General features: G+C 44.0%; 1 protein-coding gene across 1 annotated transcript in view; it reads right to left on the bottom strand.

The window, feature by feature from the left end:
* The window catches only part of LOC111249210 (uncharacterized), a 48,558-nt gene extending 33,048 nt beyond the window's left edge, over positions 1–15,510 (bottom strand). The window contains exon 1 of the mRNA XM_022802772.2: positions 14,475–15,510. Coding sequence (XP_022658507.1) covers positions 14,475–14,567 — 93 coding nt within the window. The 5' untranslated portion in view covers positions 14,568–15,510. The remainder of the gene's footprint in view (positions 1–14,474) is intronic.
* Positions 15,511–18,396: the final 2,886 nt, after the last annotated feature.

Genomic DNA, 18,396 nt, shown 5'->3' with positions numbered 1-18,396 from the left:
TATGCCAAACCATCTTGGTTGGTATAGCGACTACTCTGCCTGATAGGCTGCTGCTGCTTCTTTCAATGGGCTCACCTACCGAGCAACTTGTTGTGGTTGTTGTAACACAATAGGATCATGCAAGACGCGAATCCTGTGTCCATCTGGTGCGTCTGTTCTATAACGTGTCATACCATCTTCAACTATGCAGTAGCTCGTAAACGATTCGAGCAATCCCGCTGCAAGCCAACCGCCGTGTGTTGTCGGGCGGATATATCTTACTGCTGCGTGACTTGGATGAGACTGTTAACTTTAGGCTATCGTCCGGCAGCGGCTATGTATCGACTATGCTACGCATTTTACCATCGTTCGCTTCGACAACTTACTCGCTTGTTCCCCCGACAGCAAGTTTCTTCTCTGCCGAAGTTCCTATTGTGTATCATCCTATGCTAGACATTGCGAGTAGCAGTTGAAGCTGCTTGTATGGCTAGCAAGCATTTTTCTTATATCGAACTAACATACATATATATATATATCATTAGATAATCTGTTCGACATTGTGTCTAGTCCATTGTTGTTCACGCGTATCTTCTTGAGCAAGTCCTTCCTCCAAGAGGAGATTCGCGCCCACTTCTGGTATGACCCAGCAAGATCAGGCAACACTAGCTGTATGGCAGTAACAGACAAATAAGAAACAACAGTCCAGCATCAGTCGAAAAGCAAACGAACGTCTCATCTTCGGTGGCTTCATAACAGCAATACCGGCTGTTCACGCTGGACCAGCGATACTACGCTATCTTTTGTAGCGGACCCTATAAAACCCCGGACCCAATGCAACTAGAGCGTGCAAATAGGTTCAGAGCACGTTATTCGCCTCAGCTCCGCCGAACGTCAATCGCGCGACGTCAAAGAAACTTGTCACCTCCGCACTATTTTACGTCCCTTTTTTGCTTCTTTTGTTTTCTTGGTGCTGTCTGTATATATATATATATATATATACATATATATATGTATATTTATATATAATAAGAGACGGACATCTATATATATATATATAAGAGAAAAACAATATATATATATATTGTTTTTCTCTTTATAGAATTTGCTTCTGTTCGTTCGCGTTAGGCCTCTGTCACCGCCGTCTTCGTGCCTAAAACACGGCCCCGTTCCTAATGCACAGTAGTAGAGTCCGATGTAACACTGTGAATGCCACGAGTGAGCGTTGCCCACCGTTAGTCATTACTGTCACGTCGCCCGTGTCGCCTTTTCTCTGTTGCTTAGAGTTGTCAGGTGCTTCGTGCCTATTAGGCCAACGTGTGCGTTAACACCGCATCACTTTAATGCTTCGTAAAACACCATCAGGTTTAGCGCTGTTATTGCATTTTTTCAGGTCGCGGACCGTGTTTGTCCTGCTGCAAAAAAGGACACCCGATCTTTGAGTAGCCTCGAAAGAGTCCACACGATTGAAATGTTTCTAACGTATTCATAATACTGGTAACCTATTGTCTCTAACTGATTGACTGGTAAACGCAGACTAATCCCAGTCCAATCTGGCAAAGTTTTGTGTCGACCTATTTGCAGCAGCCTAGTTCAGTGGTGGTCAATCAACCTTGAAGGCTAAATATGATTTATCAGACGTCGAAGAAGCATCGATACTGCCATCAACGGTAGCAATAGCGGCAGAAGCATCAACAAGTCAAAAGAAATGAAGCGGTACTAGAATGATATAGCCCTTTCTGGCACAGAGAGGCATCAAGAAGAAGATGCCTGATAACGCGTCAACAATAACAAGCAATAATGACTCAATACGATAATCTCGTCACGAGATTTTCGTATAGAAGCGGTGTTACGCAATGTACAACGCTAACAGTTATTGTATTTTAGGCCAACAAATAAACACATGTCAACATAAATTGACGTTGAACAGCTCCTGCAAGCCAAGCCCAGCATCAGGAGAAGGTCGCTTGTCGAAAAATGCTGTTATAGCCGTGAGGATTTCAGTTTCATAATGAAATATACGTACGCGGGTCGCTCGAGTCAGATTGGTAACCTATCCGTGGTTGTTGATGAGAATAGGTTAATTTAAGAGGTGGAAGGACAACTGGCGATAGGCATCAAAGAAGGGAGAGAGACAGAGAGGGGGGAGAGAGCGAGAGAGAGGGAAGCACCACGCCCTTTTTTGTGTATTTAGAATAGGTTTAAGGTGTACTCTAATGAAACTTGAGTACCGGTAGAGAAAAACCAATACCAACGATGGCGGCTGCAGCAGTAAAGGCGTATATTAGATCCAAATCAACTGTGTGCTATCCGATTTTTCGTTGACGCGTATCATCAGCGTACATATGTATTAGTCTACTATATGATATTCTTGAGGGCTCTGGCCCTTCTCGAGCTCGCTCTTCCGAATCACAAATCAAATAATCGTCTATTGTTAAATGTTTCTGGATGCTACTTACTTCAGCTTGAACCAGTTGATACAAGCGCATAGTGTGGATATCGGGTGCGCGCGATTGGCCGCCTATCGCAGTCAACGTAGACTGGTGTAGACCGTCCTATCGCAAAGGGTTGGCTGTGTTGTATTCGAATTGTGCCGTTTATCGGATTGAGTTGGTGGACCACGCCTCTCTCCTTATGTCCCTTCTCCTTCTCTACTTCGTCTGTTTTGTCGAAGGTTCGTCATCGAGGGTTCACCACCGGGAATCTATCATCGGGCTTGTCCGTAGCAGGAACTAGCGGCAGTAGGACCTGTGCCTCTTAAAAGCTTATATGTGTAGTCTAGTACATTCAAAATAGTAGTGATTTCCCAACGATGACGATTTGATCTCATTGACTGGTCGGAGCCAATTGCGATGACGGCGTACAATGCCCAAATGTATTATTCCACATGATAGACAAAATTGGCGGGTTAACGGAGTATGTTAGTGCCATTTGATCGGATCACAAGCGCAGATAGACCTTGCTATCTAAGGTACACACGAGAACATGGTTGACAATGAATTCAAGAATGAATAACTGATTCTGATTTAAATCAATGTACAAGCGCAGTATTTATTCAGTGTACATCAAATGGGCTGGACGTCGGGCGAGAGTGTTCCCTACAATGGTTTTCGAGCCCAAGTGAGCCAATGGGATGGGTAACAACTTCAGTTGTTCGATGTCAGGGTGTCATAAAGAGATGCTAGAATACAGCGGGTAGTTTATATTCAGAAGCGACCCAATAGAAAAAAAAAAAAAATAGCTCAAACCGACTCGAAATTTGAGTGTTACTGCATACGATAAGATCGTTATCTACATATACAATTGCAGGCTGACCAAACGCTAGTTTTGCGAACAATCATCGTATCGTATATTAGCTATGATTGATATCCTTAGCAAGCCACGCGTAGAGGAAAAGACTCATACACTAGCCAGGGTCCCTTCTTCCCAACAAATGACCTGTGATACATTTCACAATGGCACCCACATCAAAAGCTATCGTTCAATTTTTCGTTAACTGATGCTACCTCGCTACGATGATTGCAGCTATTGCCATTATGGCTGTCAAAACTAAGCATACACGTTCGAATTTATGTTATCTACCAGTGTATTCTACCAATGATCAGTGCATCGTCAGTACAAACTAAATCAGCAAGGCCGCCCGCTTCACTAGCATAACAATTGCCCCATAGTAGATAGAGCACGCGGAAGAATCGTATTTTTCATTGATGGAACCCTTTAGTTACAAAAACAGTAGAAATTGGATAGGTTTGAGGTCATATTCCCTATTTTTTGCAACAAACTATACATATATGTCCCAAGTCGTAGATGTTATGTGGACACGTACACCTGTGATTATCAATGGCGCCCTTATTTGAAACACCGTACCTGAATCTCTCAACTCGCTGAGTGATTTTACAAGAGATTTCCTAATTAATGTTTTTTTTTTTTCTTTTTATCTGTCTCGCTTTGTGCGTGTCTCGTCCTTTCGACACATGATCAAGAATTTTTTAACCCCGTTGACTGCAACGTAATATAACGGCAAGGTTCAGTTACCATGCATCGTAATTATGCTTAAAGTACGCAATAAATACGTCAGTACATAATTAAATAATATTGTACCACGGGTTTCTTTCCGCTGTTTAAAATATAGGTTTGGCGAATGCAAAAACATCGAATATGAGACTTTTTTTTTTTTGCTTATATTTTAAATTTTCAGGTCGCCTATATGCGCTATGCATGGTATTTTTTTTTGTCAGTTATTGCCAGCTGTCACTCGCGTCGACCGGTGCCGCGTTGTCTCTGCTGCTTGAAGACTATCATGGAGCACTCAACTTGGCCGCGTTATCTCATTGCCGCTTGGCGTCTTTGTGACGTTACATTTGACGCCCACAGTAAATAATGAAACAAACGATCCCGCAGATAACGTTCTCGTAGTTGCTGCTGTTCGTATTGTTGGAATGTTTTATTTATATGTTTCAATGGGAATACGGCAGTGTCCAACATTGCACTATAGGTATCCCGTGATTTTACCCTGGCTAGAAGTGCGGACACCATTTTCTGTTTCAAGGGCGTAACACGTCCACCGAACGGTTGGACAGCGTCGATGATTCCTTCATTGCAGATCATAACCGCGTATGTTGGTTAAACCAATGGCAAAAACGATAATCATATAGTGTAATAGAGACTAACAGGAAACCTACATAGGATATTTTGATGGCAGCGTATTTCGACTGTGTGTTGAGTTAACTATTAATAATGAAAGTTAACTTAGATGTTCAGCTTGGCGGCATGGGTCCATATATCATGGCTCAGTTAATGAAGGGCGCTATCGAACTTCTCATCATATTCTAAATACCTTTAATAGATGGTCCAGTGAAGTCCACCTGTTAATATAGAGCGTATATATACATATTGCCCCACTGACCGGTGCTAATTTCAAGTTAAAATTATCACTATCTCAAATGTCACCGTTTACAGATCTGTTACTATGACCTTGCGCTAAACTCCAGTGCAGTAGAAGGAATATACAATTGTCGTCTCGATCTGAAGAACACCGCTCCTTCGTCCTAGCAATATTGCTACCACGGCATCCACTTAATACCATTGTCGTTATTAGTGATGCAAGCCAAGAAACAAACACACGTTTCTTTTCAAGGAAAACCCCTCCAGTACCAGCGTGATCATTTATCACGATCATCATCGCTATCATCACAAAATTGTACCAATATGTTACAAACCTGCGTCTGCGACTATTGCCTTCCAGTAAGGACAAGTCCGGTGGCAAATCTGGATGGATAGATGGATGGATGTTACCAGCCAGGGCACCGTCAAGTGTCGCAAACCACAACGTTTTCAATGTTATCATCATCAGCATTCCTATCAATATGATGATCAGCACTATTATTCATCATCGTCGTCGTGAATAGATACATTTTCTATATACATATAAGAGAAAAAGCTATGGTGGTGGTATTTCTCTAACTTTAAAGAATGTATATAGGTGACACTGCTTTTGAAACTATTGTCGCTTCTGGCGTTGGCATGACGATGCTGCTACTATGCTCCCTCACAGCGGAGACGCTGGCGGCTACCGACGAAGATGTTCCACTTCAAGATGAAGCCATCATTTGGCTCAGCGGTTGCCTGACTATCGTCTGATTCGTTTTTCCCGTCCGATTCAGCCTATTCCTCTTCATTTTTGTTCCTCCTCATCGAGCCGTCAGCCGCAGCTTCAGCCCCAGGCGCATATAGCTGTAAAGCAGCGTTGTAGAGGTCTTTATGCATTGCGGTTATGTTGCTCGTAGAAGTGTGTGATGTGATTGCGGCTGGTCCGCTAGATGTGTATTGATCGACATAAAAGGCTCCCAGTTGTCCTCGCTCTGCGGCTTTCTTTAGCCCATTCCTATTGCACAGATTTATATAAAGTAAGCGCGCGCGAAAGAGAAAGAGCAGCTGAATGAAGTTGGGTAGATCGGAAAAATGAAGAAAGATACTTCCCGACAAAAAGGACAGAATAGACATTGAACTATGGAGAAGGACCTGGACGGGTATGCCCAACGAGGCATCGGGTTTGCGGCTTCAAAATAATGATGATGACGACGACGACGACGACGACGACATCTATGCTACCGCTCAAATGCGCCGTTGCTGACTTGTCTGCGCATGTTTTCCTTTGAGGCGAACGCCGAAGATGACGGACTTCGGACAGCGATTCACGCCAGCGTCTCCAGTCGCGGCAACGACGATATCGACAGCTAAGGCGGTAGGCCGTTCTAGTGACTGAACGACGTACCTCAACGTCAGCTTACGTCAACGCGACGGGCGAGTGTCGGCAGGTGTTAAACGCTACCGTTAAGTACTGGCAAGGGCTAAAGTAGTGAAATGTGTTCGACCGTAGGCTGTAGGAAATGCAGCGAGAAGCCAAGCTCTGGGCCAGAACAATACTGTTTGGTATCACGTTAAATACATTGCAAATGAAAACTACACTGGATGGCGGGGAGTAGCAGCGGGGTACGATTTGGGACGACGTTTGTGTCAAAAAGTGCAGTATTGGTTTGTTGATGCGATAAAAACGAATTCCTGTTACAATTGAACGGTTGCAGTCGTTTTTGCGCTTCTGATTAAGCCAGTCCAACCGAACTCGGACGTCGTCCAGTTGCCGTTATGATCGCCATAGCGACTTCTGGCGGCTGCTGCTGTTACGGAGACGAGAGTAGTAAAACGGGTTGTCGTATCTGACTGGCCCGCCGGCCGACAGACCGGCTGGCTGTCGGCACGAAGGATCGGAGCGAACGTGAAGTCAACGAGAGTCGGTCTTGATGTGTGCGTCCAACAGTCCATATGTTGGATAGCTGGTCTCTCATTGGAAGCCATGTCTACTTCGTCTATTTGCTCTTCGTAACACGTTGAAAGCAAATGGTACGCTCCTCCGCTCCTCCTTGTTAGTGGCGAAGGAAGTCGACGTGCTGGTGTCCGCGCAGACGCACTATATATATATATATATATATATATATATATATATATATATATATATATAGAGAGAGAGAGAGAGAGAGAGAGAGAGAGAGAGAGAGAGAGAGGCAAAAAGCTATTATTGGTCGCCATAGTTTCGTTGTGGCCGTTACGTCATAGCAGCGGCGTACGACATCTATATTTCGTCTGCCGGTGACAGTTATATGCGATCAAAAGTGGATCATCACTAACAGGCGTCAGTGAGCGATTTGGTTGATCCAGGTAAATCACAGTGTACAGAGCATAAATTAGAAATGAATGAACTACACCGGCGCGAGAAATGGAATCATACAGTTTGATTTTGGCATCGGCATTTGCATTTACGAAACAACATTTCTGAACGTTTCGTGCTATATCCGAGTTGGCAGAACGTCGGAAAGTTTGCCTTCTTAGATTCAATTTAGAAAATGATTCAAGGAACACTTTGTTGAGTTCTTTTGAGTCGCGCAATAGTGATCATTGTACATACGCGCAAGTGGTGGCGGGATATTGTTTGTATTTAATGAACATCATGAGCTTTCAGCTAAATAATAGCTAAAATAGGGCGGTACTACAAAATGATGACACAGCGCCCACCCACACATATATGTTTCTCACGAGACATTCTAGCTGATCCCTAACATGAGAAATATTCCATTATGTGCAGACAGGACTCGCAACTCGATCGACATAGGCCGATTGATAACAATTGAACGATAACGGTATGTTGTCCTGCCATTTGTCATGTTGTTGTCAACTTTATTCAGGAAACGAATCGTGCGCTGTCAGCGCGCAGCCACCTGTGGTAACGGTATAACTCAGGTAAGTGCTGATTGTACCTCAATGACAGATGCTCCCGCACTAATAGGAACACATTAAACGGCAGATGAAGTCAGCTGATAATGACTGACTGGCCACGATTCCATTGATTGTTGGAGAATCGTGTGTCGAGCAGAAAGCATCGCCATCTTCCAAAATGGATCGATCGACAGGTGAGCAACTAAAAATGCTACGTTCTTTTCTCACCTTCATTTCTACAAGTCCACATCCCGGGTAAATGTTGTGCCTCGCCTTCATATTGAGCGATGATTTACTCATGGTACGTTGTCTTCATTGGGCCACTTAATTATTACTTTCGGTTGGGATCTATTGTTCTTCTAGTGCATTTTACACTGATATCATACCTCAAGGATGTATCGGTTCATTGCGTCGCGATGAGGTTGAAGGGGTGCCGACTTCCTCACGACTATTTGACTGCCCCAGATAAATAAGGTATTGTGTTATATTGATGTCCTGATGCTATGGCTGAGCTGTGGCATACACAGATTTTTTTCCGTTTAAAGATATCAGCCATGTGCTTGCAGCGGCCAGTCATATTGTTAGCATCGTTAACACGGCTGCCTGGCTTGTTATCATCATATAACTGAATAATAAGATCTTCTTGTAGGCAGCAAATAATATGGAAACGGCCATAAAAAGACGGTCATTTCCTATCATTTCTCCTCATACTTCCCTGATGCTCTTTGGTATAATAAGAAATTAAGATGACTTAAGCGTATTTGTACTCGTCCGGCTTGCATACAGTTCCTCGTTATATAGAATATGCGTTGCCTTCAGAAGAATATATCGCTGGGCGTCCAACATGTGCCCCGTGCGTTCAGATCTTATATTACATATATATCAGCCTAAGTTCCTTCTGCTTATGTATGGCTTTGATTTTTCAGCTGTCTGTCGTGGTACTATACTGTTACTGCTGCTATAGTCGTTGAGATGTCTGTCAATCAGTTGATTTTTCAGAAAATGGAATAGTAAACAAACCGTTTGCTCTAGCCATACGTTGAGTCTGTCGTGCCTTTGTTAGCGGCCAACAGAAGCTGGTGCTTGGAGCATTAAAGAAACACTGTAGCCGCGGATCTATTATAACGTAGCAGCGACGCTGTGCAGCGGTATCCACAAAATTGAAAAGGAATTCATGAACGCTCAAATATGACAACACGACAAAAACCACCCAGACAAAGGCTGAAGTCCATTTCGTCAAGGCTGATTATAAACATACGTTGCAATAAAGTTAAATAAAGGATCTACGTCAAGTAGTAGGTCGTTATAAATCATCGTAGAACAGCATCTATTGTACATGAATGATTTGGGGCGTTACATTTTACAGGGACTGCGCTTATCGGCCTACGATGAATTATATGTACAGCGCAAACGAGACGCGCATAGATCTGATCGTCAGCGATTGACTGCTCGCTTACCTCGATGAATCTATGTTGGACTAACAAGTTATTCTAGTTTCAGACAGGGTTAATTTATTATGTGTCCATCACCAATTCGGCCAACATATATCCGAGTCATCAGATGCACTTCTTCGCGACCTTTACGCTACTTCGCATACCCTCAAATGAAACTCGTAGTGACAAACAAGTGCATAGGGGGACTGTGCTGTTGCGGAGTGCGCGCTCCGCATCGCATAGCTTGAAGGAAGCTGCATCCCTATCCAGCCAAAGGTTACAGATCGAACACGGACGGTCCGAAGGCAGGAGCCTTCTAGTGTGACTTCGCATAGTTAAAATAAAAAAAAAAGGATCCTCTCGTCCTAGACAATAGCCACGTCTGCCACTAGATAAGTGATCCTTATTCCCCTCTTGCCGTCCCATGTAAAGTTGGCTGTCCGGGCCTCGCTTAGCATAAAGTACTACTATGATCAGTAGACTCGAACCGGAATTACTTATAGCGAATACATTTGCTCAGTAGTTGAAATGGGACCTATCGCTAAGCGCTGCGTAAGTCTGCCCTGGTCGGCACGACATCTCAATCGCTTCCCTATCGCGTGTCGCAGTCCCATAGAGAGGTGACAAAATGGCGCCAAGCGATTGTAACTTTTTAGCAGATCCGCGACATTCGACATCGACAGGCCGCTGGAGTAATGGCGTGTTCGGGCTTGACGAAAACAGTTAACTAAAAACAAATGTTTCTATAAGTGAATCATACATGTGTCGAGCTTTCTTTCTGCTCCCCGCTAGCGAACTGTGGAAAAAGTACAACAGAAGCATATCACGAAAATACGTATGAAAGAATTAAGATATCGCATAAAAGTACACACGAAAGCAGACCCGTTAGTCTGAACGCGCGCAATGTTCGTGAGGGATTTTTTTTATTTTTAGAAATTTTGCGTTAACAAACGCACTCCCAAACTCCAATATCCTTTCAAGTCAGGTTTATGTAATTTTTCCACGGAACCATAAAACCTTGTTTTTAATCCGTCTCGTCTATCTTCCGTGATTAGTCAGACGCGGTCGGTGATTTCAAGATGTCGACTGACTTAGCAATTTCACCATGTAGAAGGCCTCAAAAGGACCAAGTTGGAACAGGCCAGAAAGTTTAGAAACGTTATGTTTAGCTTATTGTGTACGCTATTCAACGTTAGAAGCACTTTGCTGTGCTGTAATGGTCGAGGCACCGCAAAGCACTTTGACTTGTTTCATCGATTGAAGCTAACCGGCCGCCCCCTAACAGAAGCACTATTATTCGACCACGGCTTAGTCCGACGTCGCTGCTAAAGTATGGACAAACCGGTCTTAAACGATTTCGTTGACGGCGCACTAAACTGGCATTACGCGAGGCTACAGTCGGCACCTAAAGAGCCTTCGTCAGGTCTTCCGTCGGCCACCGGGCGAACACGGTCGACTGCCGTTTCTCTGCGTATAGATGCAACACAGGCGAAATTCATATGCTTATAGGGGCGCATGTCCAAAGTGCAGTTGGAGCAAAGACGGCCTACTGTGCTTTCTGTCCGATAGAAGCGCGCTGAAGAAACAGCGACATGGACGAAAAAACTAAACAATTAAAAGAAAAACGCCAGTCCATATTCGCGCAAAGAGCTCTGTAAACATATTTCTTATGCCAAAACTGATCGTCCTGTACGGATGCAACAGCGGTAGTTGAAGTAACTTCTGATCCAAGCAGGTACCGTTAATAATGACAATAATAAATGGTGATGGGTTTTCTGATGACGTTTGGAGATCACAATAAAAAAAACGAATGTTGTTGCGTCAATCGGGGCCGGGCTTCAACTTAAGCTCGACCAGAGATTTAAACAGCATGAAGCTGCTGTTCCACGACAAAGCCGAAGGTGCTGATGAGCAAGGTAAATATAATATCTGAGGTGTTGGTTACCGAAACTGAATCACTCCTTTCGGTTACTAGGACTGATTCGTGCGGATAATAAAATAGGAAAATAATCAAATTGTAACAGATATGAACTCCGCATTAAGTAGAAGGCGAACTTGAAGCTTAACAACGAAATACAGCCAGACCGGATACATTTTCGGTTAGTCCTCCCAACCCGTCAGCGTTCGAAAGGTGAAATGTTGTTGGCCGTGAGACTCAAAGGTGGATACGACAGAAATGAGTCCTTGATGAAACAGAAAAAGCACTGAATCAGATCCGGTAAAAGGTAGGCACTTCTGCAGCAACGGATGAAACACGTCAACTGTCCCTAAGTAAATTCGATTTCGATTATATGATCGACCGGTATTAGTACCTTGGCCAGTGGCAGTCAACATGGGTCTAGCCGAATTCTTGGGGGTGTCAAACGGCGGCTTCCAGAAGACGATATTTACAGATGTCCAGTTTAAACACGCGTGTATGTGTACGTCATACTGATGTTTATCCTTTTTAAGGAATCGCTGAAATGACCAAAACCATCGTTTACCAATAACGTGCTTGTTTTAGTCGTCCACTACTGATTTAGCTTCTTTCTAATCCCGTGGCTTTTGTCCATAGCGAAACTAGTTTTGATCGCGGCTCTAACGATAACAGTGTCGGGAACCCGCAAAACTGAATTAAGCAGACGAAGATGGTGTGCAGAATGCGCGACTTCGATGCGCTTCAGGGGACGAAGCTAGTAGCTTCAGCTAGCGATTGACGTACAAAGGAAGACCGAACAAGTTCTGTCTCTTCCTTCGACGATTTTTATGAAGACATCGTCATTCGGAGAGTATGAACGCTTTATCTGTCCGCAAACACGAAGGCATTTCTCTGAAATCACCACGAGCTTGGCCAGCGAGAGGCTCGATTGTGCAGGTAACGTCCTTAATCCTATTCGGGCTCCAGATAAAGAGTTGGCAAGCACATTCGGGTTGAACGTGTTGACGGTATCGAACGCCTTCGACAAACATTTCGGTGAACACCTACGGGCCGATAGCCAGTAACGAGGGGAGCTGGCTCGCAGAGAACACTCATTTAAGCAGTTTTGTTGTCGTTGTTCAACTACCTTGATTTTCTTTACCTTGACAAGCGGGCATGTAGATACATTTGGAACTTTCTACTGTACGATGTAAGCTCAAGCAAAAACAAACATCGTAAACAGCTACACTGTAACCCGCACATAACTCTCAGAGCTATATTAATAAACAAATATTGTAGCAATTCGTTGCCTACCTTGTTTCACTGATAGTTAGCATTGTCTACTACCACTGAACAGATGCCCGTGAATGGTTTCTCGCGGCGAAACACAACTCTCGGATGCCCACACTCGAGTTTACCATTGTACTCTTTCTTTGTAGCTACATATTATGTTACAAGTACGGGACGTTGGGGTGTGATAAAATAACAAACATCTGACGCCAGACAAGATTATTGAAATGACAACCGTAATTGGTTGTGGCAGGGAGGCCAGTTCTGAGTATTTCATCAATAACACTGCTTTCATGCCTGTACTTCCAAATTAACGAAAATAGGTTTCGTATTTTTAATCGTAACTTTTTCCGTTGAAGAATTTCAACGGCCATTATGAAGTGTTAGTGCGCCATAGCTCAGAGCGGGATGCCACCGGGGGGTCCAGTCAATCGCTAAATAAGCTTGTCCGAGTTCTAGCACTATACCTGCATTATAGTACGGCTTAACAGCAGCAGCACCCCTTAAGATTCAGGGGGGAGGCGATGTGGAGAAAAACATCGAATCAGTTGTTGTTGTTGTTGTTGTTGTTGACGTTTTTCGTAATCGATTTTGTTTGTGTTTCATGCTTGTGTATGTGTACCAACGTCAGGGCCTTTCTGCCTGCCCTGTGACTCTCAGTCCATTTCTCGCATACAGTGCGTAGTGGTTCGGACCTAACTGACATATATATTTATGAATGCAGCTGCTGTCGGTCGAAATATTCATTTAACGCCGCGTTAACATTGTCCATTAAAGACATTTAGATAAGGTACTGGTCCATTGTCGCCGTTAAGACGCCTTCTACAGATTATAATAGTTGTACTACAGAAAGACGCAAAGGGGGCTGATATATATATTTTTTTGCATATAATCTTTGTATAATCTGTGTACAGCGAGCGATCAATAGAAACAACGGCGACAATAGCAAACGTCGGATCAACGTACGCCGGTTCGCGCAGGCACAACGAGCCAGAACATGGCTAGAAAGAAGCTGTTAGGATAATTGATTGATACCAAAGCTTTGCCTTAGTAAGCGATTTGTTTGCGGCCAGTGAGTTGACGTGATAACAAAATAGACGAAAAAGAAAGAATAACTAAAAATAGTTGGCCCGAACCAAACCCGACGGGTGGGTGAAAATCAGTGGTAGAATTCATTAACAGCACGGATTATTGCTATCAAAATAATCCAATAGTACAAACTACGGCCATAAAATCAATGTGGCAGTATTACATTACCATTATGCATCGTGAACTGCGGGAATCTATGGGATAGAAGTTCTGCTGTGGCGCTGGCATAGTGTTCTTTTCGAAGTTAGCGAATAGGTTCAGACATTTAGCTGGTACACTTGTTTCGGTAGGCTTATTCTGGCTTACTTGACTATTTGGGTAGATAGTTACTCAGGCCATGCTGGACTGCTAGTACGGCGAATTGACTCAAGGCAAATTTACTAGATAGATTGCTGTTAGTAAAATTAGCATACAATTTCTACCGAGATAGATATGGCTGAACAGCTACATTCTCTTTTCGAGGACTGTATTATAGTTCGCAAGAGTTGGGTAGTAAGCGTTACACTCTAGAACCGACGTTGTTCTTAAGTTTTGTCGAATTTCGGCCTCTTCTCTATTTCTATTTCGATACGATTCGTCGTAACGCTTATTTGTTCCCATTCGGTGGAGTGTCTATAGGACACAGTCGAACAGCCGCAGTGGGCTTTTTGCCCAACCTGAGACTCGGCTTCAACTCGCAGAAGGCCCATTAATTTTGGTGCGCCCTTATGACTGTCATCGAAATAATTATTTAACGTAATCGGCAAATGTTCTCCAGAAAAAGGCCATCAGTGGGACGGTCACTTCCGAGCAAGTAAAGGGGTTTTCAATGGAACCTCTACGAGTAACCTAGAATTTTGTCAACTCGAATTTCGTTGCTTGGACTGGAAGCTGGTTAAGCAGTTGAATATTGAATACCCACTAGTTTAGATTATATTTTTTCAAGTTGACCTATTTATAAGTCTATATATAACTGTATACGATGCATTTTGTCATTTCATTCAGTGTTGATGAAATGTGGCAATCTATCGGATACTCACGTCCTGAAAGTCCACCATATCTCCGGGTGGTCTAACTCCAGTCTTCCTGTACTGCTGCACGGGCGATGGTACGGCCGTCACTGTAGCCAGCATCTTGCGTGCTGACGTTGATCTGACGTTAGTAAGGACGATCTGGCGCTCGGCCTCCGGCACCGTCCTAGACAAGGCCGTTTGCCAGACGCGCCTGCCTCCAAGCGCGCTGTCCTTCTCGTTCACTCCGTTTTGTTATGCAAACACTACACAAAGCACCGAATCCGATGAACAGAACTAGAACCCACCCTTCTGATGGACGATCGGCCAGAGAAAGTCCTATGCGGTGATTGTTTCGCTCCCGACTAGCTGTTCGCTACATCAGCATTTCACAATAACGCGACGTATCCATCCCGAACAGGTTTGTTTCTTCGTTGTCTCTAACCGAAAAATCGTCCGTATTAAAGCAGCCCGCCTGCACCAATCCTCTTCTCTTCGGTGTCCTTCTTTCAGCCTTTGTTTCCGTGCTCTTTCTAAAGCGCTATATTGTATACGTTCTTGCGTCTAATTTAGTTTCCTATACACAGTTTAATAAAGCTCAGCCGCTAGTAGTCAAGACACCTAGGGCTTTTTTGAATCTTGAACACTTAGCTGCTGCTATAGGCCGAAACTAGCATTGACACTTCATTCACTGGCGAGCGTCAAATCACTAAATAGAACTATACACCTCTGAATTTGGTAGCCGTTTCCTAGCTACGACAGGCCCAACTTCTTCTACACGGCGGTGTCTACTCTTGCCAGAGCAGTACGACTTCCACCCACCAGTGCCCATACAGAGATCACTCGCACATGCACAGATCATCAATGAGGTTTTTGTTTCTCTGCAAACGCGTCACGAGGTGGTTCCTCTAATTCTTAGAGGCTAATCACAGTTGAAGCACGATCGGTGCATGGCCTAGCTACGAAGATACGTATACCGTTTGTGTGTTGTAATCTGTAACCCCAAATAGATCAACCAAATCAATGTAGCGGGATTGCGTGTTCCGGCCGTGCGTTCCGCACAACAACGTCGTTACAACTGACGGCCCTGTGTTAGCCAGGGGGAGGGCTTAAGAGGAGGTGCTTGCGTGACTCCGCCTTTAAGCGATCGCAGCGCCTCACCTCCTCTCTTGTCGAAATGGCGGCCGCTGCAGACGCCAGGAGAAACGGCCAGCCAAACACCTATTCACCCACCCCCAAGTTGCGGCAATAGGCCTTCCCTCGCGCTTCTCTTCTCGCACAGAAGAGCTTCATCCGGCCAGAGCAGCACCACCAGCAGCAGCGGTATCGGCCGCCGTAGCCGACGTAGTCGCCGAGCCATCGGCGCAGCCACAACCTGTATGGATGGACTCCCGAATCCCCACTGGAATTGTGAGCGGGCGAACGGGTCCGGCCGGTCCGCTTGTTTCCGAGGTTGCTGCAATAACGACATGAACCCCCCACCGTTAGGTCCGCGGCGGCAGAAGCTCTAGCGGCACGACATGAGCTCTCACATCTTCTCCTTGTCGCTATCCGATGGAATAGGCCTTGGAATGGTCCCCTCTAGGCGAGCTGCTCATCACTGTCATAAGTTCCGAGATCTACTAGTGGTGGTAACAGTGACAGCAGAAAGGTAGAGATAAGCATGCAGATCTACTTCGAAGACAACAAACGACTAAAAGGATAAACCAAAAGAGCCAGCGACATCATCGGTAGAGGGTGGACAGCCGATAGTGCCCATGGGCGCTAGCGGGGCAAGCGTCCTGCTGACATTGGTTGTCCATGAGGAGTTCCTCGTCGCCACACAAATCCCGCCAAAGAGTCGACGGGCTAACATCGAGCTCAGCAGGGCCAAGAGTTTGGGACATGACGCATCTCGTTCTATGACGTTTCCACAGATCAAGGTACTGACAGATATTCGTGCAGCCGTCAACAGTCACTCTGACAGCCTTCAGCAAGACAGCGCCATAAATTTAACTAAACACTCATCCGCTACTCAATATACAGTATACTTAGATGCTGTACATACCTGTCGAATAATTTTGCTAATATTTTGAAGGGACACATTGTCAGCTAGACAAATCAGGCTGCACTCCAGTTCGAAAAGGGCTTCCTTAAAGGTGGCCTTTATTTTGTAGACTTTTTTTTGTAACGAAAATTTTGCCTAGACAAACAAGTACGTTTTCTGAGTTGACATATCAGCCGTTCGTTGGCATCAATGTGCGCGCTTAATCCGAGTCGGAAGGCAATTGCTAGAAGGAATGGGTATAAAAATGAGAATAAGGCTGGCTTTCTCTATTGTTTTACGTTCTATGCAATAAAGATACTTATTCGTATCCTCAAGAAGTACTATATAGAAAAAATCCCACATAATAACTTATCGAGTACATTTGAGTATGTAAACCAGCATAGTTTTTAACTGACTAATAGCGTATTTATATTTGCTTTGATATAATCCTATTCGCTTAAGTTGTCAAGATAGGTACCACAGCCAAAATAGAACGTGTAAGTTAATCGAAAAGCTGGACTTTTCACCCATATTTAGTAGCCTGTTAGTTCGATATTTAAACTTCGCCAGCAACTGTGGCGTTCTCGGAAGCGTTCGTAGAACGAGTTAGTACATTGATTCGTTCGTTCTCTAAGGCGTGCTAAGGCTTTCTGAGGACTAAAAAACATGCGAGCATTGTAAAGCACCATTAAAAACGTGAAGTCAATGTTATGATTGCTTACGATAATATTATATTATTACGATATTATTATAGCTTATTTAAAATGAATGAAATTAATTTTATGATATATTTTTTTGATCTTGGGATTTTACGTACCTCTGGGATTCTCAAAGGAGCTTCGCAAGCAACAGTTGATTCGCTTGACTTAGTCCTACTTAGCGATAAGGTAAATTCATGGCCGAATTAATAATGATACTTTTTTATACGAGAAAACCCTGATAAATATCAAGTACATGGGAAAACACATATCTGTTGGTTTAACACTTTAGAAGGTGGAACAATTAAGCAATTTCTGGCATCGTCCAAGTCGTCGGAAAGCCGATGGCCTATGAGTTGGTAAGTCTCGTTTCAAAAAGTTGTCATAAGTCAAATCTTCAACTATCGAATAAAAGTAATCATAAATGTTCCTTCTGTGCATATTTCAAAGACGTAACTTTGAACAAAGACCGCGAACGTTTAATCACCTATACAAAAAAGTGAGCGAAAAGTTGAGATGCTGACATATATGCATAAAAGTGGAACTGTCCGCGGAAAGTAGATACCTGCCTTCCATGCTATCCTAGTATGACCTTGACTAAACGTCGATTACTTTTTGCGGTTAACAAACAATCCGATCTCTTCCATCTAGCAGATAACATTGTAAGGCTGCTTTTTTACAAATATAAGCTAGCCAGTGAAGCTTTCAATCGATTTAGTACGTCTAAAAAGATCGAAAGTATAGTCTCTATTGTGTTGGGTACCCATACGTATACTGCTTTTTCTTCGCCAAATCTCTGCTCTCTGCTGGCAGTCTGAATAATAGTGCGTTATATATTACGGCACGCGAACATGGTTACAAGCAAGCCAGGAGACCAACACAGATACGTTTACTGATACCCCTATATGGACTTGCTACACCCCTCATTTCCCCCCGCGCCCCAGCAAGCTTACGCGCGGTCCGTGCGCTGTGGGCCACTGCTGACCATTAATTAACGTTAGCTTTGCTGCTGTTGTGAACAAACGACCTTAGTTCAAACGTCAGGTCTGTGCTATAATATAATAATAGCAATATAGCAGCAGTGGTTGTCGCGTCTCTGGCCGTAACAATTTTCATAGCCAGCATTACGATACGCCCGCAATAGTACAGCTCAGACAAGCTACCGCACTGCAGAAGCCGTGCGCTCGTATACTTTGGCATTTAATGTTTCTAGTTGCGAATTTGACGG

This window comes from Varroa destructor, unplaced genomic scaffold, assembly GCF_002443255.2.
Source record: "Varroa destructor unplaced genomic scaffold, Vdes_3.0 BEIS01000004.1, whole genome shotgun sequence".
NCBI lineage: Eukaryota > Metazoa > Arthropoda > Arachnida > Mesostigmata > Varroidae > Varroa > Varroa destructor.
Note: the sequence above shows the minus strand (reverse complement) of the source record. Positions and strands in the feature narration are given on the sequence as shown.